We start from the raw sequence: 20,092 nt of genomic DNA, 5'->3' as shown, positions 1-20,092 counted from the left end.
GCAATAAATTGGGTCTTGACTTGGGTCGTTTTTTAATTTTTGACCTTGTCGCCGATCGGATATCGTTTCCAAAATTAATCTCCATCTGAAGCGGTCAAATTAAATTCAAGTACTGTAATAATTTGCTCTTTACTATTGATTTCATATTGTTTTAGCAACTTTAAGTTATTTATTGGCTAATAGCTTCAAAGTCAGGTGGAAAATAAGAAGAATGAAGCCTCTTTGGAAACCAAGTCTAATATTGAAACATGGTCTTGACGGCATCCCGTTTACGTACAAGCCCGATTGCGATGCAAACGCCACCGGATGCAAAATACATTCGCTCATTTGCATACAAACATGTGCTATGCTGGCGGCCGGCGGCCGGCGGCGCGGGCAATTAAGGCTAGTGCCTGCATAAAACGCATGGCATAGCCAGCTTACACAAGCCAGGGACTGAGAAGATACACACACGTAAATGCAGGGCATCTACCTTTTAGTAGTTCGCATCGTCACTTGTAGCAAGTACTGTAATAAAAGTCTGTATTGCTGTTTACCATAATTGATGCACTTTCTTAGACTTTGATCGAATGTTTGTTGTCAGTGTTAAGTGCAGTCTTGAAGTTGAAATTTGCAAACTATATTGTTTACATCCTGAGTTGATTTGCCTTTGAATAATTTCCATCCGTAGGATAGTTCAACCATGGTTCAACCATGGAGAAATAAAACGCATTGGGACTCGGAGGCCGAGGGAGGTGTTAGGTCAACTCGCCCCCTGACCGACGCACCCGGACCCCTTACCAACTCGCCCCCTGGCCAACTCGCCCCCGACCGACTCGCCCCCTGACCGACTCGCCCCCTAGGAACGTCAAGCAAGCATGGCTGGCCCAATGTGTAAAAAAAAAACCAAATGGTTATAACCAACGACGTGACAAGAACGACTCACGGGCGGTGATGGATATTCGGACATCACCACTAATCACTTATTTATTCAAGTGTCTTAGCGCTTCCAACTTCCACTGTCTGATTAGGTTATTTGTACATCAAACATACCCTCAGGATCAACAACTTCGAACCCTCCGTCCCATTAATATTTGGGTATGTGACTGAGGTCCACAGAAGGGAGGCAGCTGGGCTGATGGCCCATACACACGATGATACTGAATTAGTTTTGCCAATATTAAGAAAAAGTATTTTTATCCCAAATTCAACAGAAAGTAAACATCCACCAAGCTTTTAAACAGTTTAACTTTCATAATTCTCAACTTTGAGTGCCCGCTGCAAACCCCAGAACCTATTTTTACGGGCAGCAATCACTGATTCCATCTCCGACTGATTGTGGGTTTTTTCATTAAATGGTGAATGGGCCAGCCGTACGTGCTTGGCAAACTTATGGGGGGGCGAGTTGGCCAGGGGGCGAGTGAGTCAGGGGGCGAGTAGGCCAGGGGACGAGCTGGTAAGGGGTGAGTCGGCCAGGGGGCGAGTTGACCTACAATCCCAAGGGAGTAGGCTACAAATGGAAAAATTTTAACATCAACAAGTGCCCCACATCAGGCAGCCTATGTTTCTTTTGTTTAGGGTGCTGTGAAATGTTGTTAGGGCCTAATAACTTGACCCCGAAAATTAAGGTCAATAATATTAGGTCTTCTCGTTTTCGTTAGTCTTAGGCCTAATTGCCTTTTAAAATAAAAACAAATTCTCCTAGAACTACATGTACTGTAATCTTTGTTAAGCTTTGCCTTTTTAACCAAAATGACTATTTTACGAGACACTGGCCCTGTCCATGCCGTGGAACAATGAAATGAGTTATCGAGAGGTCATGCATGGGAGGTAGATTACTAGGTAGGTACATGTAGTAGATAGGCTACCCCCAGTCATTGCTGTCATCCACTGCTCTCCCACGTGTGAGCGTGGGGAATGATGAACCCTACAATTCTAGGGATATAGGTGCAAGCAAGACTGCTTCAGATTAACATAATGAATCCAACCTGAAGTTTCCATCTGACATGCTCGTGGGCAGTAAATCATTGTTTTAATGTTCATGTCCTTTTATTCATAAAAAGAAGGAATACGAAGTGCATGAAATGAAATGCATCACTAACATTACCACCAGTGTATCTGTCTTCACCTAGGTTGAATTTGATGCACCAATGGAAGGTGACAGTGGCGCAACAACCATTGCCAAAGCAACATTTGATGGGAATGATCTCGAAAAAAAGGAAACTGGATGGGACCGCGTCAAACAGGCATTTGTAGCTGAGTGAGTATGGTTTGTTGGATGCAATTGGTTGATCCGCATGATTGCCTGATCATGCTGTGGTGTTGGTCGATGCTTCAGTTATTCTCAAACTTGTACAGTGTACTTCCTTCTTTTGAAACGGTCTCTCACAGTTGTGAATTAGAAAGAAAGGGTGCCAATTGGATGAAGATAAAATTATCGACAAATTCTTTCATTCATTCTTTATTTCCACCTAATTATATGCAGTAAAGATATAACAGGAAGGAAAATGGTTGTGGAGGGTGTCCCATAGAAGCAGTGCTTGTCGAGTAGGGATCCCATTTGGAATAATACTCATTATTACGAACAATGCAATAATTATGACATACAAGAAGACAGACGCGTAAACACTTAGTCTTGTAAACCTGTAAGACACAAAAACTAAATGATGTTAAATAGAATTTGAATACCCACTTCATAGTTTAGTTTTATATTTACGTTTGAATGTCCATAGGTTCCCTAGATTCTTTGTAGCGGTGTCATGCAAATCATGCAATAAGATCAACCGATAGCGCAAAGATCAGTTGATGCGTAGATCAAGCAATCAGGCCCAACATGTTTGGCTTTGATGAGGCCTTGTAAACAATGCAGTTTCTTGACAAAGATTTTTGGGGAGATGGAGGAAGAGGGCATTAATTTCTGTTTTCCTCTTAACTTTTGGCACATTTTCGCAACTCCTTTTCCAATGCTTTTGTGTCAATAAACAAATTAGGGCCTACCGCCCTGTGTAAGACATTTTGAACTGGCAGCCACAATTTAATATGTTTTTTCGAAACTTAGCTATGACAAAACATACAATAAAAAAATGAAAAAAGAAGATCTGCAGGAACTACGAAATGGTTGGGTCGAGAAATGTATTTATGACTGGGCCATATTACTTTGACATTGGTTTCTTTGCAAAGTTACAGTTGTTTTTCTCATTTTCCTTAAAATCTCATATAATTTTAACATCTCAACAGATTTTAATTACCTGTTTAAATGAGTTTAAGCGGTACCCTTAAAAAGGTTGGATTTGGTTTGTAAATTTTCAGCATTAGTAGATTCCCTTTTGAAGCAAAGCCTGATACTTGTGTGTTGACTAGAAACATTAGAAATGAAGTTCTTCGGTTTTAGTCATAATATACAGGTTGTAAAAGTTTTGTTTAGACATTCCATAGGGACACTTCCAAACACAGGTACTGAAGGGGAATTGGTCTGTATTCCGATGATGGTATGTTAACTTCTAGTAAGAACTGATTTCAAGTTAGAAAAATCTACTTTTGGAAAAGGCGAATCATTTGCCTCATTGTTTTGTTCTCATTGTTCAACAGCCAGGAAAATAAGGATATCCCGCGGGAGTTGTACGAAATGATCCTGATGGCGACGATGGGCATGCTGATGGGGTATGCCTACGGCGGAGTCCCAGCTTCCAGACATGCCAGAGAACGCTACATACAGAAGAGCGGGGCAGCGATATACAGCAGTCGTCTGGAAGCTACGGTAAGTCTCACTGTCACACCAAGAATTGGTCTTGCTGACTTAAAAGCCATCGCTGCGGTCGCACACTGCCACTTGCTCGCAAGAGGTTTGCAGTTATCAACCTTAACTCCCTTGTTGCTAGGAGGCAACCTCAGTCCCGCAAAATCTCCCAACTGCGTCCATGTAAAAATTGGAAGGAGCCTCAGCTTGCTAAAGACCCCAATTCTTTCTTGAATATGTACCTTGGAGGAGTGACCACTGCCTCAATCTGTCACTGAAATCGTCCGGCAATTTCTCTCAGTGCAAATGATATCCCGGCACGGTGTGGACGATTCCCAAGTATAATCAGGGCCTATTTTTTTGCTCAGCTGAGCATTACCAACACAAGACCTTGATACAGTGCCTCCTTTGAAATCAGCCGCACATCTTAGCAGCACGCCTTCTCAATCCTTTAAATCGTCCACTCATGCAAAGAGCATTGTTGAGGGCATCTAGTGCGCGCGGATTACCACAGGGGACAAAAGCGCTCCACTACTGCAGCGATGAGCCACACAGCACCGCTGCACGCTGATCTGGCCCCTATTGAAAAGAGGTCAGCAGCGCACTGTGCCAGGTTCATGAACAAAAGAAAGTTATATAACACCGCACAATCTGGGCTCTTTTTACAAGGCTGCAGGCCTGGCTGAAATACTCGGGTGTCAATAGATTTTGTTTGTCAGGCCACCAGAGAGTAATTCATGTGGGTGTAAATGTCCATTAATTGAAATGATGAATTTTTGAAAATTTTTGAAAAATGAAAATCTTGAAACTCGCCCGTATGTGTGCACTACATTTTTCAAACCACCCGGCAGCATGTGGTTAAGCCAAAATTTGGAGAGAAGATGGTAAAATATCATACCCTTTTGTTCAGAAAAAACATTTAATGATGCACGTGGCACGGTATCTGTGGTAATAGTTAAACTTCAGCAGCATTAGCTTAGTGGTGTGAATAGTTTGGATTTTGTTATGATTTTGTTCTTTTTTTTCTTTGTTTTGATTTTGTTTTTCTCATTTACAGGGTGCTTCTTACAATGCAGGAATGCGAGGCTTCATACGTTATGGGTATCGCTGGGGCTGGCGGACGGCATTGTTGGCAGCTGGCTTCCAGTGAGTTGTCCAACATTGACCCTGTGTTGATCAGTAATAATAACCCAGCACTAAGGTTTAGCTTGAAATAGTTATTAACACCATTGAGGATAACATGCTACTGAAGTAGCCAAACTGTGCTGTTTTTACCCTAGTATTGCCCACTTGTGCCTCGTGATGGTTTATTCGGGTTCAGACCACGTACAGACCACCTACTTTCCAAACCTTCAGAGGTGATGTGATTATGTCAGCTTTTTCCCATAATATACTGCATCCATGGCAACCTAATATGGTGGTTTACTGCGACTGTCTTTTCCAAGCCCAGAATCGATTGCAGTTAAAAAAAGAATTTCTTAAAAGTAATACCAAACCTGCCCTTATTGTAATCTGGAAAATTGATCCCTATCATCTCAACTTCTTTCAACACACTTTCATATATTTATCTCCCATGTACTTGGAAACGTCTTGCGAACTTGAACTGTCTTTTCCTAATCTCTGTAGTGGCATCAGCACATTCATGGCAGTGTACAGAGACAAGGTAGACATGACAAATTACGTCAGTGCAGCGGGTGAGCTAGATGAGACATATCTTTGTGAAATTGCTGTCAAATGCTGTATGTTAATGATGCGCGTGAATGTGACTCAACTCCACAGAGTGTTACATGTGTTAATGATGCGCGTGAATGTGACTCAACTCCACAGAGTGTTACATAACAGTGCTACAGTCTACTTGAAGCACTCTTTTTTACATCCGAAAAGTTAAAGTGTACGTAATGCTTTGTCCGGTTTCTGTCCGGTTCGTAAGTGTGACGTCATTCAGTTTAAACCACGCCCACTGCACATGCACCGCACATAGAGATAAATGCACTGATCGCCGTTTACATGGAACCGGAAGTAAACAGGCAACTTCAGCGATCGTTTAATGGGAGCCTGTAAATCGTGGCGTGTCTGCCTTTGTGATGAAGTCACTTACGAACCGGATAGCCACACCCTCTGGATACCGGATACCGGTGAGAGGTACTCTTACGGTGTATGTTTGTACGTTTGATTCTGCTACTTTAACGGTAACTGTCATTAAAATTTGAACTGTCTGTTGTAAAAAAGAGTAGGATGGTTCTAAGAATTTTTCTTAATATGAATGGTTCTAAGATTAATTGTTTTCAGAAGTGATGTACACTGTTTCTGGTTATAGCAAATATAAAACCTTGGTCCCGACTGCGTTATGTGCACAGTGAATGGGAATGGCACTCCTCTTCGTATGAAATTCTGATATAACAAACACCATAGCTAAATCCAGCTGAGTTTGTATTAACGAGAGAGGGTTGTAACTTGATTGTATCAGTTGGATGTAATGGCACTCTTCATGCAAAATATTAGATGAAGCACCAACCCTGTTTGCCTCAAATTTCAATCTCTGATGTATCTTTTCCAATTTTCATCCCCTGCCCTCTCACTCCTCCTGTCTCCGTGTGTCTGTCACCTTGTCCGTCTCTCGCATTGCCACAATCAGTGGTAACAGGTTCACTGTACAGAGTCAACCTTGGTCTGAGGGGTTTAGTCGGGGGGGCATTTGTCGGTGCCGTCGTCGGGTAAGTGAAACAAGCTGAACTGATTGAAGAATAGTGAAATACAAAGAGGTTAGAACAGCATAAAAGCACACGTGTGCACGAGAAGCCTATGTACTGATGGTGCACTTTGTTTACATATGCACTTTTCCTGTGGAGCCACTGGGAGCCCATGGTCCACTGACCACCATAGGAAAGCACACATAAACCAAGCGTGGTATCGTGAGTAGAGCGGCAGAGTGGTATCTTGAAACTAAGCCAGGTTCATTGTTAATGTGTGCATTATTTGTTTTTTGGATTGCCGCAAATGTAATATTTGTAACCAAATGTTCTCCTTGTCTTTTGTGTGCAGTATTCCAGCTGGCCTTATCTTAATTGGAGTGCAGAAACTGCAAGGAGAGACTATGTTGGAGAAGAATAAACGAGACCGTCGGGAAAAAGCAATTGCCAGAGAAAAAGAGTTGTAAGTGACCGACTGCTCTGTAAGAGTAGGGCCAGAAGGCTGTAGTTCCCCAGGGGTCCATCCCCACCCCTTTCCCCCTCCCTGAGGACAGTCATTCAGCTGACGGAGCTTTGAGTTAATTAGTCTCTCATCCATCCATCCATTGATCAACCACCAACCCTTCAGCAGAGAAATTTAAACAGAATGTGATCAGAACGTCGATCCATAGTTTTCAACAAGGGTTGTTAATAAGCTCGTCTAAATCAAAGTGTTTTAAACAGTAATAGGTTTGAGTGACGGTTCTTTCCTTTATACTCTGTACTCAATCTGTTTTTTTTTTCTTCAGGGAATTAAGGAGGCAAACAACGCCTCTGCTGCTTGACTACATGGAGAAGAATATGAAACAGAGCAGCAAGCCGGAGAACAGTGAGGCTGCTTCAAGTTGATGAAATGCTCACGTTTGACCCTGGCCCTTTCACCTAACCACTTAAATATGAGTATTCTTCAAGCTGTAGCCACCTGCCAGTGGTGGGCCACTGGTGGGCCAGTGTGTGCATTGTGTGTGCCGTGGACCACGCGCAGGAGCAATAGGTGATACCTTTTGATGACCCATAAGAGTTCCTGTGTGGGGCACTCACCACGTGTGCATGCGACATGGAGTTCATGGGACTTTTTCATTGGAATGTGCACAACTTTTGCATCATTGGGTGGGTACCAGAGCGTGGTAGCAATGGCACACAAGTGATTGTCGTCTGTTTGTCACCGTGGAGGGAACGGCAGAGATTCACTCGTGGAGTCCATACACAGCGCTAGAGGCCTACGTCATTGCTGAGGGACCTTATCAGTGACTGGCAACATTGGCTCAAAAGGAGAATTGTCTTCCAAGGTGACAGGTTATCAAAGTGCTGCCGTCAAACTGCTGCCCTAACCTCGTGTACAAAATGGATGGAAATAGATTGATATGAAAATGGTAACTGGACAAGACATATTATTTCACATGTACACAGTGCTTTTCCCTGCTCTCTCCACCTTGATGAGCAGGAGCACTCCCTCATCGGTTGAAAAGAGCCACAGCGGTGGGGAGTTTTGTTGGTAGCGACACGCATGCAACACATACATCTTGTAGTCATTCATGAACCATTGAAGTGGAACTTTCCTACCAAAGGAGCCTCGAGTGCCAGGAAAATTGCGCCCTCTCTTGGTCCCGCTCAGGTCCCATTAGGCAGCATCACAGCTTTAATGATTTGAATGCTATACTGTGAGAACTGAACAGTGTCACAGTTCAGACTGGCTTTTTTTTTAGAATGGCATAGCTTTTGATTTTAAGATTACTCTTTTAAACTGGAAAGTACAATACAAAGTAAAAATCTGTATTTCATCAGTTTGCGTATTATGTTCTTTATTTAACTGTGACTGATTGCCTGTGGATGTGTAGAAAAGTCAACATGACCAAAAATGTATTTTTCCAAGGCAAAATTACTAAAAAGGGACTGTATACTTCAGTCAAGCGAAGGAATATATAAAATGCAGGGAAGTCGTGTTAGGAAGAAAGAATCTAAATTTATCCATTCCACATGCTTAGTATAAAAATGTGGAATTAAATGATGTACAAGAAACTGATGGTTGCCGTGGATTCAGAGTTACAAGAGTTACGTTTTTACCAACTTACATTAAACTGTACTGAAGATTAGATCTTCATCCTCTCTGTGCTTAACTTTTAGAGGAGTTATTTCACATTTTAGTGCAATTTCACCCACCCCCCTGCCACCAGAGGACTGGAGCCAATGCAGAAAGTCAAGCTGAGGGAAACCTATTTAAAACTTGTCGTCTATCCACAGTTCAACGGGACAAGTGACTGGGCCTGTGTGCCTTTTTCACCCACATGACTGGATTGCGCTAAATTATAAACAGTACCACCACGTGTGGACCGCCATGGCCATGGTGATCACAAATATTCCTACGGGCAGCTTCAACCACGTACAAGGGCATGCGCAAACGCTGTATGTTTGACTAATTTGTCTTGAATAAGTAGATTACCACCACAACACATGGCAGTTCGGCATGGTTGTGACATCACAGGAAAAAGGTCTATAGCTTATCCCAGATTAGACACTGACTTGGCTTACAGGTCAGATGCAAGATTCTCCACTCATCTGTAATGTCCTTTGACACCATACCTTCTGTAACTCGTGATGAAGTACGGGGCAAGTGTTCTGGGTCATCCATGGGCTAATCAAGTGTACCTTCGTACTACTGATACACCTATAATGCCTTTATGATGTTTCTTATACAACGGTGTATCATGAACCATTTTTTGGGGGTGGGGGGGTGGCAGGGGACAGTTTTTTTCTATAGATGCAAAAACTAGGGATTTCTTTATGTAACCTTGGCAAGGTGCGAGGCAACATTCTTGGGCTTTCTTTATGCTTTGGGGAAAAAGGGAAATGAAGTAGTCCCAAAACTGTATCGTTCTTCGCATAAAAATGAGCCCGGGAGTATGATGACCCCTATTCCCCCCTTCCAAATAAACCTGTGTACTGACCTAGGGGCTGCTTCCTAGGTTGAGCACACTCGGGATCCATTTAAGCACTGATGGCATGTAAGAAAAGTTTAAATCTTCCATTTTTGGTGAATTTGCAAAATTTCTTTCAAAATTCCTGTGCAAATGCTTGGATTCAATAAAACCAATACAGAAAGGCTTGTGGTAAGGTTTTAACCTTGTTCAAAGTTATTACGTGATACAGGTAGTTTTATGTACAATTTGAGATACATCCTCAGTGCATTTAATAATAAGAAAGCTTTTCTAATACAATTCAGACAAGTGTGACCTGTCACCACAAAATGAGCTTCAAATTGGACTTTTAAAAATAGATCTGTATTTGAGGAAAATGCAGAACAAGAGCTTTTCCACGGTATACAGCATCGCAGTGCTGGACTGCATTATCCCAAATGCATGTATTGATTGCAAACTGAAGTTGTAAAAACAGCATTAGTGAAAATGACACTTGTAAATCTCACATCATATTAACCCCTTCATGACGGGATTATTTTGACCGCGACTGCTGGACTGTGACATGCCATGAATGGAGGGCTTTGTCCAGCAGCAGGCCCCATTGATGAACCAGCAGCTGCATGGTGAATAGACTGTATGTGTGGTATGCACTAATCCTCACACAGTGGTGCAGTAGTAGCAGTCATCCGTAGTGAAGGGGTTAAAGTAAGAAACCTGTCAGCTAACAGAAATGGCATGACATTACATCTAAAAGATGTTCCATAGATGACAACTGACAAATAAGCACAGGACTTGGAGATGAACGTTTGCTTGACAACAAAACAAAAATCGGCCGCAGCCTCCAAATTCAGCTTTGACTCAATGCACTGAGATAGAACAATTGCTTTTTTTACAGCCCGTTTTGTTGTGACAGGTCACAAAGAGCAGTAGACATACTTCAAAATATCTGTTACCTGATAAATGACAAAATTAAGAATTCTAGTTAAAGACACACTTCCTCCAAATTTCACCCTACTAGATCAAAACTGCAAAAATATACTTTTGGCCAATCATTTACAGAGTCCATTCATTTAGTATAAAAAAAAATTGATTCTAAACCATTAGAAGCCTAAACCATTTGAAAATTTGCCAGTATCAACTGACGGGTCCAAGACCGCCGCACTGATGGAAGTCATGTAGATGATTAGGTTGAGCTCGCAGTCAGACTCCTTCAGACCGTGTCGCTGATCTCCACGTGAAGTGAACAGGGACTCAATATTGACTCAAAATACAACATTCCCTTAGTTTTCCACTGAGCCTTCTCCACTTTGACATAATATGGGCGTTTCACAATAGTGTGCCTCCGAGAGTTTGCAACGTGTCGGCCAATCACAGTGCGTGAAATCTGTCGACCCAATGTGCATTTGGAAAGGGTCAGCAGATTTCGCGCACTGTGATTGGCCAACCCGTTGCAAACTCTTGGAGGCGCACTATTGTGAATAGCCCGTATTGGAAGTGACAAGTTTGATTTAACATTAAACTGAAAGGGTAAAACTTTTTGCCAGGTGAATAAATCAACTTTGCTTTTCGTGGAAAGCAGCAATTCAGTGGGATAGGATTCCAACCTCCGACTGCTGGAATACTTCATTGGTTCAACTGACTGAGATGTGTTGCCTATGTATAACTCTCGTGCAAACATTTCTGAGTTACACAGTTCTAGCATGCATTTTGTCTTGATTGAAAAGCTGGAGTAAAGCTGTTTCTTTTGTAAGCCCGCTCCTAAAAAACCCCAAATGAGGTTTAAGTACAACCTAACTACCTTGTATAAATGTAACATCCAAGTAACTGTGTGGTGGTTTACAAAGCTCTATGTATACAAGCAATTCTATTCTGTGACCACTGTTGCAAAACTTGCCAGCAAAAATGACCTACCTCACCGATGGTACAAACATATTATCACTTAACCACCGACATCAGGCTGCATGTGAATGTCATGACTGCAGCTTACTGTAACACACGTGCTTATGGGAAGTAACTTAAGCCACTAGCCAGAGGCTTTCACTTTTGCATGTGTTGCATGCTGGTTGTAGACGGAACTGTTGGATGCAGCCTTGTGCATCAAAAATCAACCGAAGATATACAATGTTGAGCCAATCTAGGAATTTTGTAACGGTGAAGCCCCGTGATTCTAATGCAACCCTGAATGGGTACTAAAGGGCATCCGGCATGAGAATGAACCAAACACCACAAGCCATCTCAATGGCCACTTGAAAACAAAAACTTGAAAAAATGGACTATTGGATTAAGGCCAGTGATAACAATTGCAAGACAAACTGATAAAATAGTTAACACTGATCGGTGTTCACAGTTTGGTGTTCAAGGGAGGTCCACACGAATTAAGTTCGAACTTAGATTAGGAGAAAATAATAAAATGATCAAATTTTTATGTCATGAATATATGGTTGCTGTCAGGAACATAATAACTCGTTTAACAGTAGCATGTTTTGTTGTTTCATTGATGGGCAGAATTCAGTACAAACAGGAAAGTGTTCACTGTTGACAATCTCTCAACCAAAAACCTCCTAGTCACCTTGATGTCTATGAGGTTTTGGAGGATTTCACATAGCCCAGCCAACACTGCCTTGGGTCTTGAGTTTATGTAGAAAAACCTTCTTTGCTGAATTCCTAGGGAGTTAAGGCAGTCAATCCCTGATGATTCCTCAGCTAGTAGAAATTGTTGGCAACAAAATTATATCAGCATACAGTTCATGTTTTCCCCCAACTTTTTCAGTTCCACAAAACATTTGTGAATCCTGCTGCCAATCCTGTTTTCACACCAAGAGGGTTCGTATTATCCATTCCATCAGATTTCTTTTTCATAACTACAACTGTTATTAAAGGCCTTGCTATTACTTTTAAAAAAATTGATTTTACTGGTCTTCATCCTTTAACAACCGCCGTTGTCCCCGCTTCCCTGCCGGCCCTTTAGGCTTTGCAAATGCCGGCCGGTGTAGATTACGGACGGGGTGGACTTCGTCCATCAAGAAGGCCTCTGTGAGGACCTCGCCCGAGTTGATTTCAATCTGTAAGGACAAACACGGACATCTACTTGTTAGAGGAATTGTACATGGCTTGGTGGGGAATGTGATTAGCGGTTGGTGACTCCTCATTGCAGGGACTAGGGGTTTTGAATCTACTGGCTGCTAGCTATTGGTTGTGGCCTTGGACAAGTCGCTTCAACCCTCCTCACCTCTGTATACCCAGGCATATAGCTGGTTGCTAGTATTAGCCTGGGAGCATCCTGATGTGGACTGGCATCTCACCCAGGAGGAAACAGAATTGTGCCCAATCACTTCATGCCAAGGAAACCGGAGATAAACACCAGCCTGATGAGCCACAGTGACTCGGGACAGACTAACATTTTATATGGTTCAGGGCAATCGTTGAATCTAAAAGGCCTTTTGTGAGTTAAATATGAATAAAATCTAGAAAACTGAGTTACCGGATTGCACATAAACATAAAAATTTGAATTCCCCAGACTAAAGACGCTGTTGCCATACCACATGATTCGGGACAAGCTTTTGCATAGCGACCGTCATCTCTGTGCCCTTCTTATCCATTGAAAATAGTGTATTGATGCAAGGCGTTTCTTGTGTAACTAAGCAACAGCTTGCCCTGAATCACAAGGTATAGCAACAGTGTCTTTAGTATGGAGAATTTAAATTATGTTCACGTGCATTTAAAGATCTCAGTGTACCAGATTTTATTCAAATTTAACTGGTAAAAGGCTTATTCAACAAAGTTTGAAAGGAAAGGAATGCACCTCCAGTCACGGGGACCAGGTAAAAGTTACTTTGTAAGAACAATTGTTTACTTACCCGTTTGGCGCATTTAATGTCAAACTCGGCTTCTAGCTGACCAATCAGAGGACCAAGACAACTCGTGTACAGCATACGTTCCTTGACCGGGCATTTGTAGCCGGGCATTGAATATATCAACACTGCAACAACAAAAACCAAGTTCCAATCAAAATTTTAAAAGGAGAGAATTGAATCCAACCCCATAAGTTAAATCAAGAACAGTCTAAGATTGACCATGCTTACTTTGATGATAGTTTGACAAGTCTAATCGACTACTCCCATGAAAATTGGTACCAAGAGCTAAGATCTCAGTGAGTGAATGCCACGTCACCAATGCATACCTGGACTTTCTTGGTAATCACCCTCGTGCGTGTGCTTGAATGTGAAGACATGGTAGCCAGCTGAATCTGATGAGATCTTAGCTGGGAGTGCGTTGACGCCAATGCTGTCTGCCTCGTCTAAAAAGATTTCTTCCTTGGAAGTATCCACACACTGACAAAAAGGGAAAAAAAAACACATTGGATCAAAGTTTGTAATATTGAAACATTTTGGTTTGGTGGTTGGTTGAAAAAAAAACCGGAATGCGTCACTATTTCAATTCTTCGGAGGAGCAGAGGTGGAACTCTGGAGGGGGAGCATTGTGAAATACTTAAAGGCGATGTTACTTCACAACAGATTGGTCCACAGAGCAGTCTCACTTTTGTCTGAAAATCTTGACTTTTTATAAATGACAAGCTACTTTTGCCACTCAATTTCACTGTTCCAATATAATGGAAGTGCTTCAAGCTTTGCCCGCGGATTATACAATATGATGCTAACTGTGGCACAAAAAAGTTCCATTAACACAGAGGTCTCAACTCAAGGCAGCAATTTCATGAAACTGAAGCCCAAGCGTGAGACGAAGCAACAATTCAGGAAAAACCTTCCAATCTAAGGCTGAGTTTGAAACAGGTGCTTCTGTAGACGGCTACTGCTACCCACACAGATGGCGTAAGGCTATAGCCACAGCCACGACACGTCCACGTCCTACGCGGCTTCAGCCACTCACCAGCCTGACGTAGGTGTAGTCCCCATTCTTCAGGCCCAGCAGCTTGTCCTTGGCCTCGTCGCGTATGTGGAAGGCGATCCCCTGGAGGTGGCTCTGCTTGGTGGAGCTGCCGATGTCCATGTGGCCCTCCTCCTCCCTCAAAAGCTTCAGTTCCTCCTCGCTGGCCGTCAGTGGAGCCGGAGCCTCCTCGTGTTCCCTGTGTCTCATGTAGCCATCAAACGTCATCTCTGCCTGGAATGAAACGGAGGAATTTCTTGAAAAAGTGAAGAAATACGGGCATAAATAGGATATTCTGCTGCAGTCTGGGTCTGGATTCATGCTGTGCAAACACCCTGTGAAGGGTTCTTATCGTGCAAGCACGATGCTGGCAGCAAAAAGTATGTTTTTACTAGGGTGAGTGGGATTGAGGAGATCCCCAAAATCTAAATGTAGTAACCTAGATTTAAAAGTGTCAACAGTTGTTGCTTCGTTGATAGACCCAGAAGAAAGATTCCACTCTTGATTTTTGGCAAAGAGAATATATAGAACAATTCTGTCATGGATTGGGATAAGTGAAAAATTCAATGTACAACCAACGATTGCACTAGCTAAGTTACGTGACCTATAGTGGGTATCAAACCATCCAACATCAACAAATGACAACATTTCTATAGCAATGTGTGTTTTAAGTGTTGTTTATCAAAAATAGAGACTATTTTCGGTATAGCACTCAGCACATGGGTAGTATGAATACTGCACCAACCGTCAGCTTTAGTTTTAGTAAATGACACTTATGTCATGAATTTGTTTACCTGGTTACATAATTTGTGCAACTTGGTATCCTTTTTTGGTCAGTGTTGTTGAAAAGCAGAAGACCCTCCTCATTTCTAGGATCCCAAAATCTGTTAACTAACATTATTGGTGAAAAACTTAGGACGCTGACCTACTGTAATGTGCTGAAGCAATACATGTAATATATCAACCAAAAAAGAAAAACCAAACAAAGCTAAGATGGCAAATTCTGGCATAAAAGCTCTAAAATCACCTAAATACCCTTACATTGTAAAGTGAGATCAAACGGAAAATTGACAATAAGATCAAAGGAACCACAAAGATGCATTTACGAGGACTGCATAAAAAACTACATTTCATCAGCTCTTGAAGATATAGTCAGCAGGTGCATGCATCCTCGGTTCGGGTTAAACTAACATTTTTCCCTATTCAAGGGCCCACAGCCTGCATATAGCCCACTCTGTCGAATCACAATGAACCAATTCGTTTTTTTTTTCAACAGTGCATGCTCAAAATGAGGTGTGCCATAGGTCATTCGAAAAACGTCAACATGATAAAGGCTGATAAAGGCTGATAAAGCACGAGGCCCGCTTTATCAGCCTGGCCATACATCGACTCACATGCAACGTACACTTCTCCAATAGACATGACAGCAGGTGCCATTGTTATAGAAAGACCATTCCTTCTTGAACTACTGATCTGACTCATTACAAAAGGGTTTCAGACTTTGTGAAATTGGGGGATGGATCAAAAGAGGGCCTAACAAATCCAATGAGCACAAGGCAAAGAGATTTCAATTTGCTCATAGCCAGTTGCATTTTGGTGTCCACTCCCATTGTACTGTCAATTGTATTGCAATTCAGTTCCCCCCCCTTCCTCATGTCATAGTTACATGTATTATCCAGTTCCTCCCAGACAGAGAAGTCCGTTTACTAGACACTGTTCCTTCCTGCTTCAATGGGCGTCAGCAGGAAACTGAACGGCGGCTCACGTGCTAATTGAGGGAGCCTTGAACATTGAAATTTAGAACCGACAATATATCTAATAAATACAGTTTGTCTGCGATGCAGTAGCATACCCAATTCAACAATATTCAGCCATGTGATGGGTTTCTGGTAGCTCAAGCTATGTAATTTTAGAATACATTATTTATTGTTTTTCTCTGGGATTTTTTGGATGAAGAAGGAAGTGTGAAACAAGCATTAGCTATATTACAGTTCACTACTTAACTCCTACTTCCATGCAATTTTTTCCCTGAAACCTTAATGAATCTTCCAGTTTACCATGGGAGGAAGTCCCAAAGGCAGGCTCTTTGTAATTTAACTTTTCAGGGGTGTCAAGTCCCATGTCAAGTAAATATTTGATGGGGGTTTACATTTACCTCCCTTAACCCTACAAAACTGTCCAAATGAGTCCTGGTGGATTTTAATAGATCTTAAAAAGATTGGTTAACAAATCTTTCAAAATCTAATCCTGGATCACAACCTAAAATAGTGCAGTAACACTCCAGTAGACGCAGCCCCTTGCATTAACTAAGTTGCCCAGGAACAAACAGACCCAGAAATGTTTCCTTGAAGTGAAGTGACTCATATTTACCTCTGCTGTCGCAAATACTTCGTCCTTGATTTGACCAGTGCCAAATATTGACTTGACCGTCGTGTTGGTGGCTGCGTACACCATTTTGTGTTTCACCTTATCAAAGTAGCATAACAGAAACATTGCAAATTTACAAACACATAAGCACGAGTCAATTTACTTCTGCTGTGATTTTGCAATCAATGAAATTTGGTCCTTTGTCCTACGATGGCACTTTGCATCAAGGAGAAGTAATTTGGTCTTCCATGGAACCCTACTTTCATTCAGTAATTGCTCGATTAATTGAGGGTTCCAGACTCAATGTTGAAAATGTGTTTTTCAATTACAGCGAGTTACACCTTCTGAAAAAGTAAATGCAAAGTTTGTGGTTGGAATTTGACGCTTTCAAATGGTATGTACGTGTACACGAGTGAATCATTCCTAAATTACACGTATTTCTCCTGATACCCTCATTTATGCCCCAGGAAGCACTAGAAAGCCAGACCATACCACAAACGGTGCAAATGTTGTGACTGGCATGGAAATCAACATGGGTAGGTGCAGTGGTCTAACAACAAAGGGCATGGAAGAGAACACCCCCTCTGATTAAGTCTGTGTCCCCGCCCCCTTTGAAATTTTGAAACGAACAAAGCCTACGACTCTATGAGTACATGTATGTACAAGCCACAGTTAATTTGCTTTCAGTGCCCCCACGAAACAGTTTGTGCAGACCCTCGGTTAGGCCACTGGGTAGGTGTTGGGTGGGGGTGTTGATAAGCAGGGATCCATCTGTAGGTTGGACATATGCCAAATTGATTTCAGTACCTCAGCGTGGTCTGGAGAGTAGCGCATGAAGATCCACTTGTGCTGATTCTGCGAGTCTTTTTCATCAAGACGGTAAAAGAAGTAGCAGGGACTCTTGTCATCAAGCAACGGGTGAATCATACTATAATGTGTCATTTCACACGTCAAGGAAATGCAAATTATGAGAAGAGTATTTGTTCCAAATCAAGGCAAGCTCATCATGGACAGTTGAAATTAGTGCCGAGCTAATCTGAATGATTCACTATTCAAATATTCAATCTCCAATTCAATCAAACATCCGACTATTCGATCATAGCAACTGGCAAATTGTTGATGAAAGATACCATACACAAACCAGTTGCAATAACACACACAATTGTTCATTATAATCACCATGACAGCTTTTCACAACTAGGAGTATCTCCAGCCAAGATTTAGCAAGATTTAAGAAACAAACAATACTTCTTGTCCTGATAAAAATTTCTATTCTTTTTATATTTTTAATGAATAAGTTACTTTTTGAATCGTACGATTTCTGTCGCTTTCATTTGAATCTGCTTGAAACAAGCCTTCACAGTGCACTTTTTCTCTTTCGTGAATTTTGCATTCAGAAAATAATATTTGAATATTCGATAATCAATTAAATATTCAGATATTTAGATACAATGTATTCGGCACAGCCCTAATCAAATGTGGCCTTGGTATTTCAGTCAAAGAGTTACAGAAAGGCCAGTGTATTGTTGATTTAATGACCTCTGACAAAGAGGCAGCTTCATTTCAAATATTTAGGTGCAGGTCCATCACAAGTCATCTTGTCTCAATAAGCTTGCCATTTCAATGAACTGTAACAAAAGCAGTCCTTTGTCATGGTTAAAATTTTAACTTGTGATTGGTTATGAAAGGTCTTGTAACTGGACTTGTGATGGACTGAACAACAATACTGTAACCAGATGAGCAGAATATGTAATCCTACATATTTCACCAGTCTCTAAATCAATGTTTTCATTTTATCCAATTAAGAGGATATCTTCTTCCCATGTTCCAGACTCTTCGCAGTGCTCCTTAGGAACCAACTTTTCAATCTCTGAAAAATAAAAAATTCAAGCAAAAGGGCCAAAAACATGTAAGTAACCATCCTGATTTGAAAGAAACACTCTTTAAAGTGTCCGAATTTTTAAAAAAATGAAAGCAGCTCAATGAACTTGCAGTTCACCTCACTGACTTTACGTCTCAGTGTGAGATGAAAGACAATAAAACCACTAAACTAAAGTGTTTGAGAAAAAAAACAGAGGTTGGAATACCAGCAACTACTTATGCGTTTCATGCAGGAAATTTTCGAAGGACTTTATCTAGGCAACATTTTTTGTTCAGAATTTTAAAAAACTGAGTCTGACAATTGCTGAAGTGAAGGGAACTGCAATTTATGTATCCAACACAAACAGGACCATTTGTTTCTTACCTAAATCAATGCAAACCTTGAGCAGTCGGTAGTTCTTCAGCTTGGCTTCAGCAAAGGCTTTCTTTAGCTCATCTGAGGCTGTGCGCAAACAATCCGCAAAATTATCAAGCAAACTTTAAAAACACTACTTAACTGCAAAAAGTAATTCCTGCAAAATTTAATTAACCACGATCATGGTTAATTAAATTTTGTCCAACATTCTTTGTCAAGATTGATGCAGATTTTCTTTTCTTTTGGTGGGGATAAGATGGGAAGAAAGGCCAGATAATCTTTACCATACCTATAATCATAAATCTGGGCGGCAATCAACGGCAATTTTGAAGGAGCACAAGGGTTCAGGCATTCAGCAACTTTGAAAACCATTTTCCCTTCCAAAATACTCATCAAATGTATCTTTTTGTGTAATTACAATTTTGTGATTTGTACCCGTACATTAAATGTTGTCAATGCTGAATTAAACAATAAAAGTATTAAATGTGAAAAGTACATACATTTATTTCACGTAAAGTGTTTAATCCTAAGTGCAAGGTATAAAACATGTACATATAGGCACCAGCTAATGTTTCTGCATCACGTTAGACCCAAAACAGATGTAACACAATAAGACTCAGGTAGGCCCACTACCAAACTAACACGAGCACGTACAGTGTATGTTATGGAATACAATGTAACTGAATCTTCTTGTGGTTTACAGAACGAATTAGTTGGCATGGCTGTTATTTTAGAGGGAAAGTTTTTACTGGTGAAGTTATAAATTTAGGCCTATCTTTTCCATTTTAGATGGAAATTTTTCATAAAATAAACATGGATGATTTAAATGAAGCATTTCTAAAAAGGAAAAAACAGTTTTGTGGTCTAATCATGGAGGTACCTCCATGGTCTAATCATCATTGTCATAAGCAGAGCATGTGGAGAGAGAACTAACGTAAAAATTACCTTTGATTCCCGTTTGGTGAGACATGTTGAAATGGTTCTCTGTGCGGCTGGGTGGATCTCGACGCTAGGTGAAGGACTTCAAAACTAAATTCCGCTGTAATTTACAACAAGCACAGCGCCAAAGTAACCTTATTATTTCCGATTAATTTCTCAATATGGGCGGAGCTGAAACAATATTATTTTCTTTCGGGCTGTCGTTCGAGGAAGTAACTAGCGGATGCTGTCAATACTCAACGTTAGCAGGGTTAGGATCGAGTGTGTAAACTCTCTCCCAACGCGAGTTGAAGCTGAAGCCCGAAA

The 20,092-nt window shown here is 41.3% G+C and overlaps 2 protein-coding genes across 5 annotated transcripts; one reads left to right on the top strand and one right to left on the bottom strand.

The window, feature by feature from the left end:
• Window positions 1-319: 319 nt before the first annotated feature.
• LOC110974290 (complex I assembly factor TIMMDC1, mitochondrial-like) lies at window positions 320-8,537 on the top strand. 4 transcript variants are annotated; one of them, XM_022225828.2, is made up of 8 exons: window positions 320-453; window positions 2,112-2,239; window positions 3,568-3,736; window positions 4,773-4,861; window positions 5,342-5,409; window positions 6,351-6,429; window positions 6,758-6,868; window positions 7,194-8,537. In XM_022225828.2, the coding sequence occupies exons 2-8, from the start codon at window positions 2,130-2,132 to the stop codon at window positions 7,291-7,293; spliced, it is 726 nt and encodes a 241-aa protein (XP_022081520.1). In that variant the 5' UTR covers window positions 320-453; window positions 2,112-2,129; the 3' UTR covers window positions 7,294-8,537. The 4 variants fall into 4 exon arrangements, with proteins under 4 accessions (XP_022081520.1, XP_022081521.1, XP_022081519.1 ...); XM_022225829.2 differs by having other exon boundaries at window positions 343-504; XM_022225827.2 differs by having other exon boundaries at window positions 343-518.
• LOC110974183 (twinfilin-2-A-like) lies at window positions 8,221-20,073 on the bottom strand. The gene is made up of 9 exons (XM_022225625.2): window positions 19,793-20,073; window positions 18,857-18,934; window positions 18,425-18,481; window positions 17,419-17,546; window positions 16,615-16,710; window positions 14,248-14,478; window positions 13,541-13,691; window positions 13,218-13,339; window positions 8,221-12,421 (listed from the first exon to the last, which is right to left on the bottom strand). Exons 1-9 carry the CDS (start codon window positions 19,815-19,817, stop codon window positions 12,269-12,271), a joined length of 1,041 nt encoding a protein of 346 aa, XP_022081317.2. The 5' UTR covers window positions 19,818-20,073; the 3' UTR covers window positions 8,221-12,268.
• Between the last annotated feature and the right edge of the window lie 19 nt (window positions 20,074-20,092).

Source organism: Acanthaster planci, linkage group LG04, assembly GCF_054643075.1.
Source record: "Acanthaster planci isolate LZ-2023a linkage group LG04, COTS_SCS, whole genome shotgun sequence".
In the NCBI taxonomy this organism is placed as follows: domain Eukaryota; kingdom Metazoa; phylum Echinodermata; class Asteroidea; order Valvatida; family Acanthasteridae; genus Acanthaster; species Acanthaster planci.
This window is presented reverse-complemented; position numbering and strand designations above follow the sequence as displayed.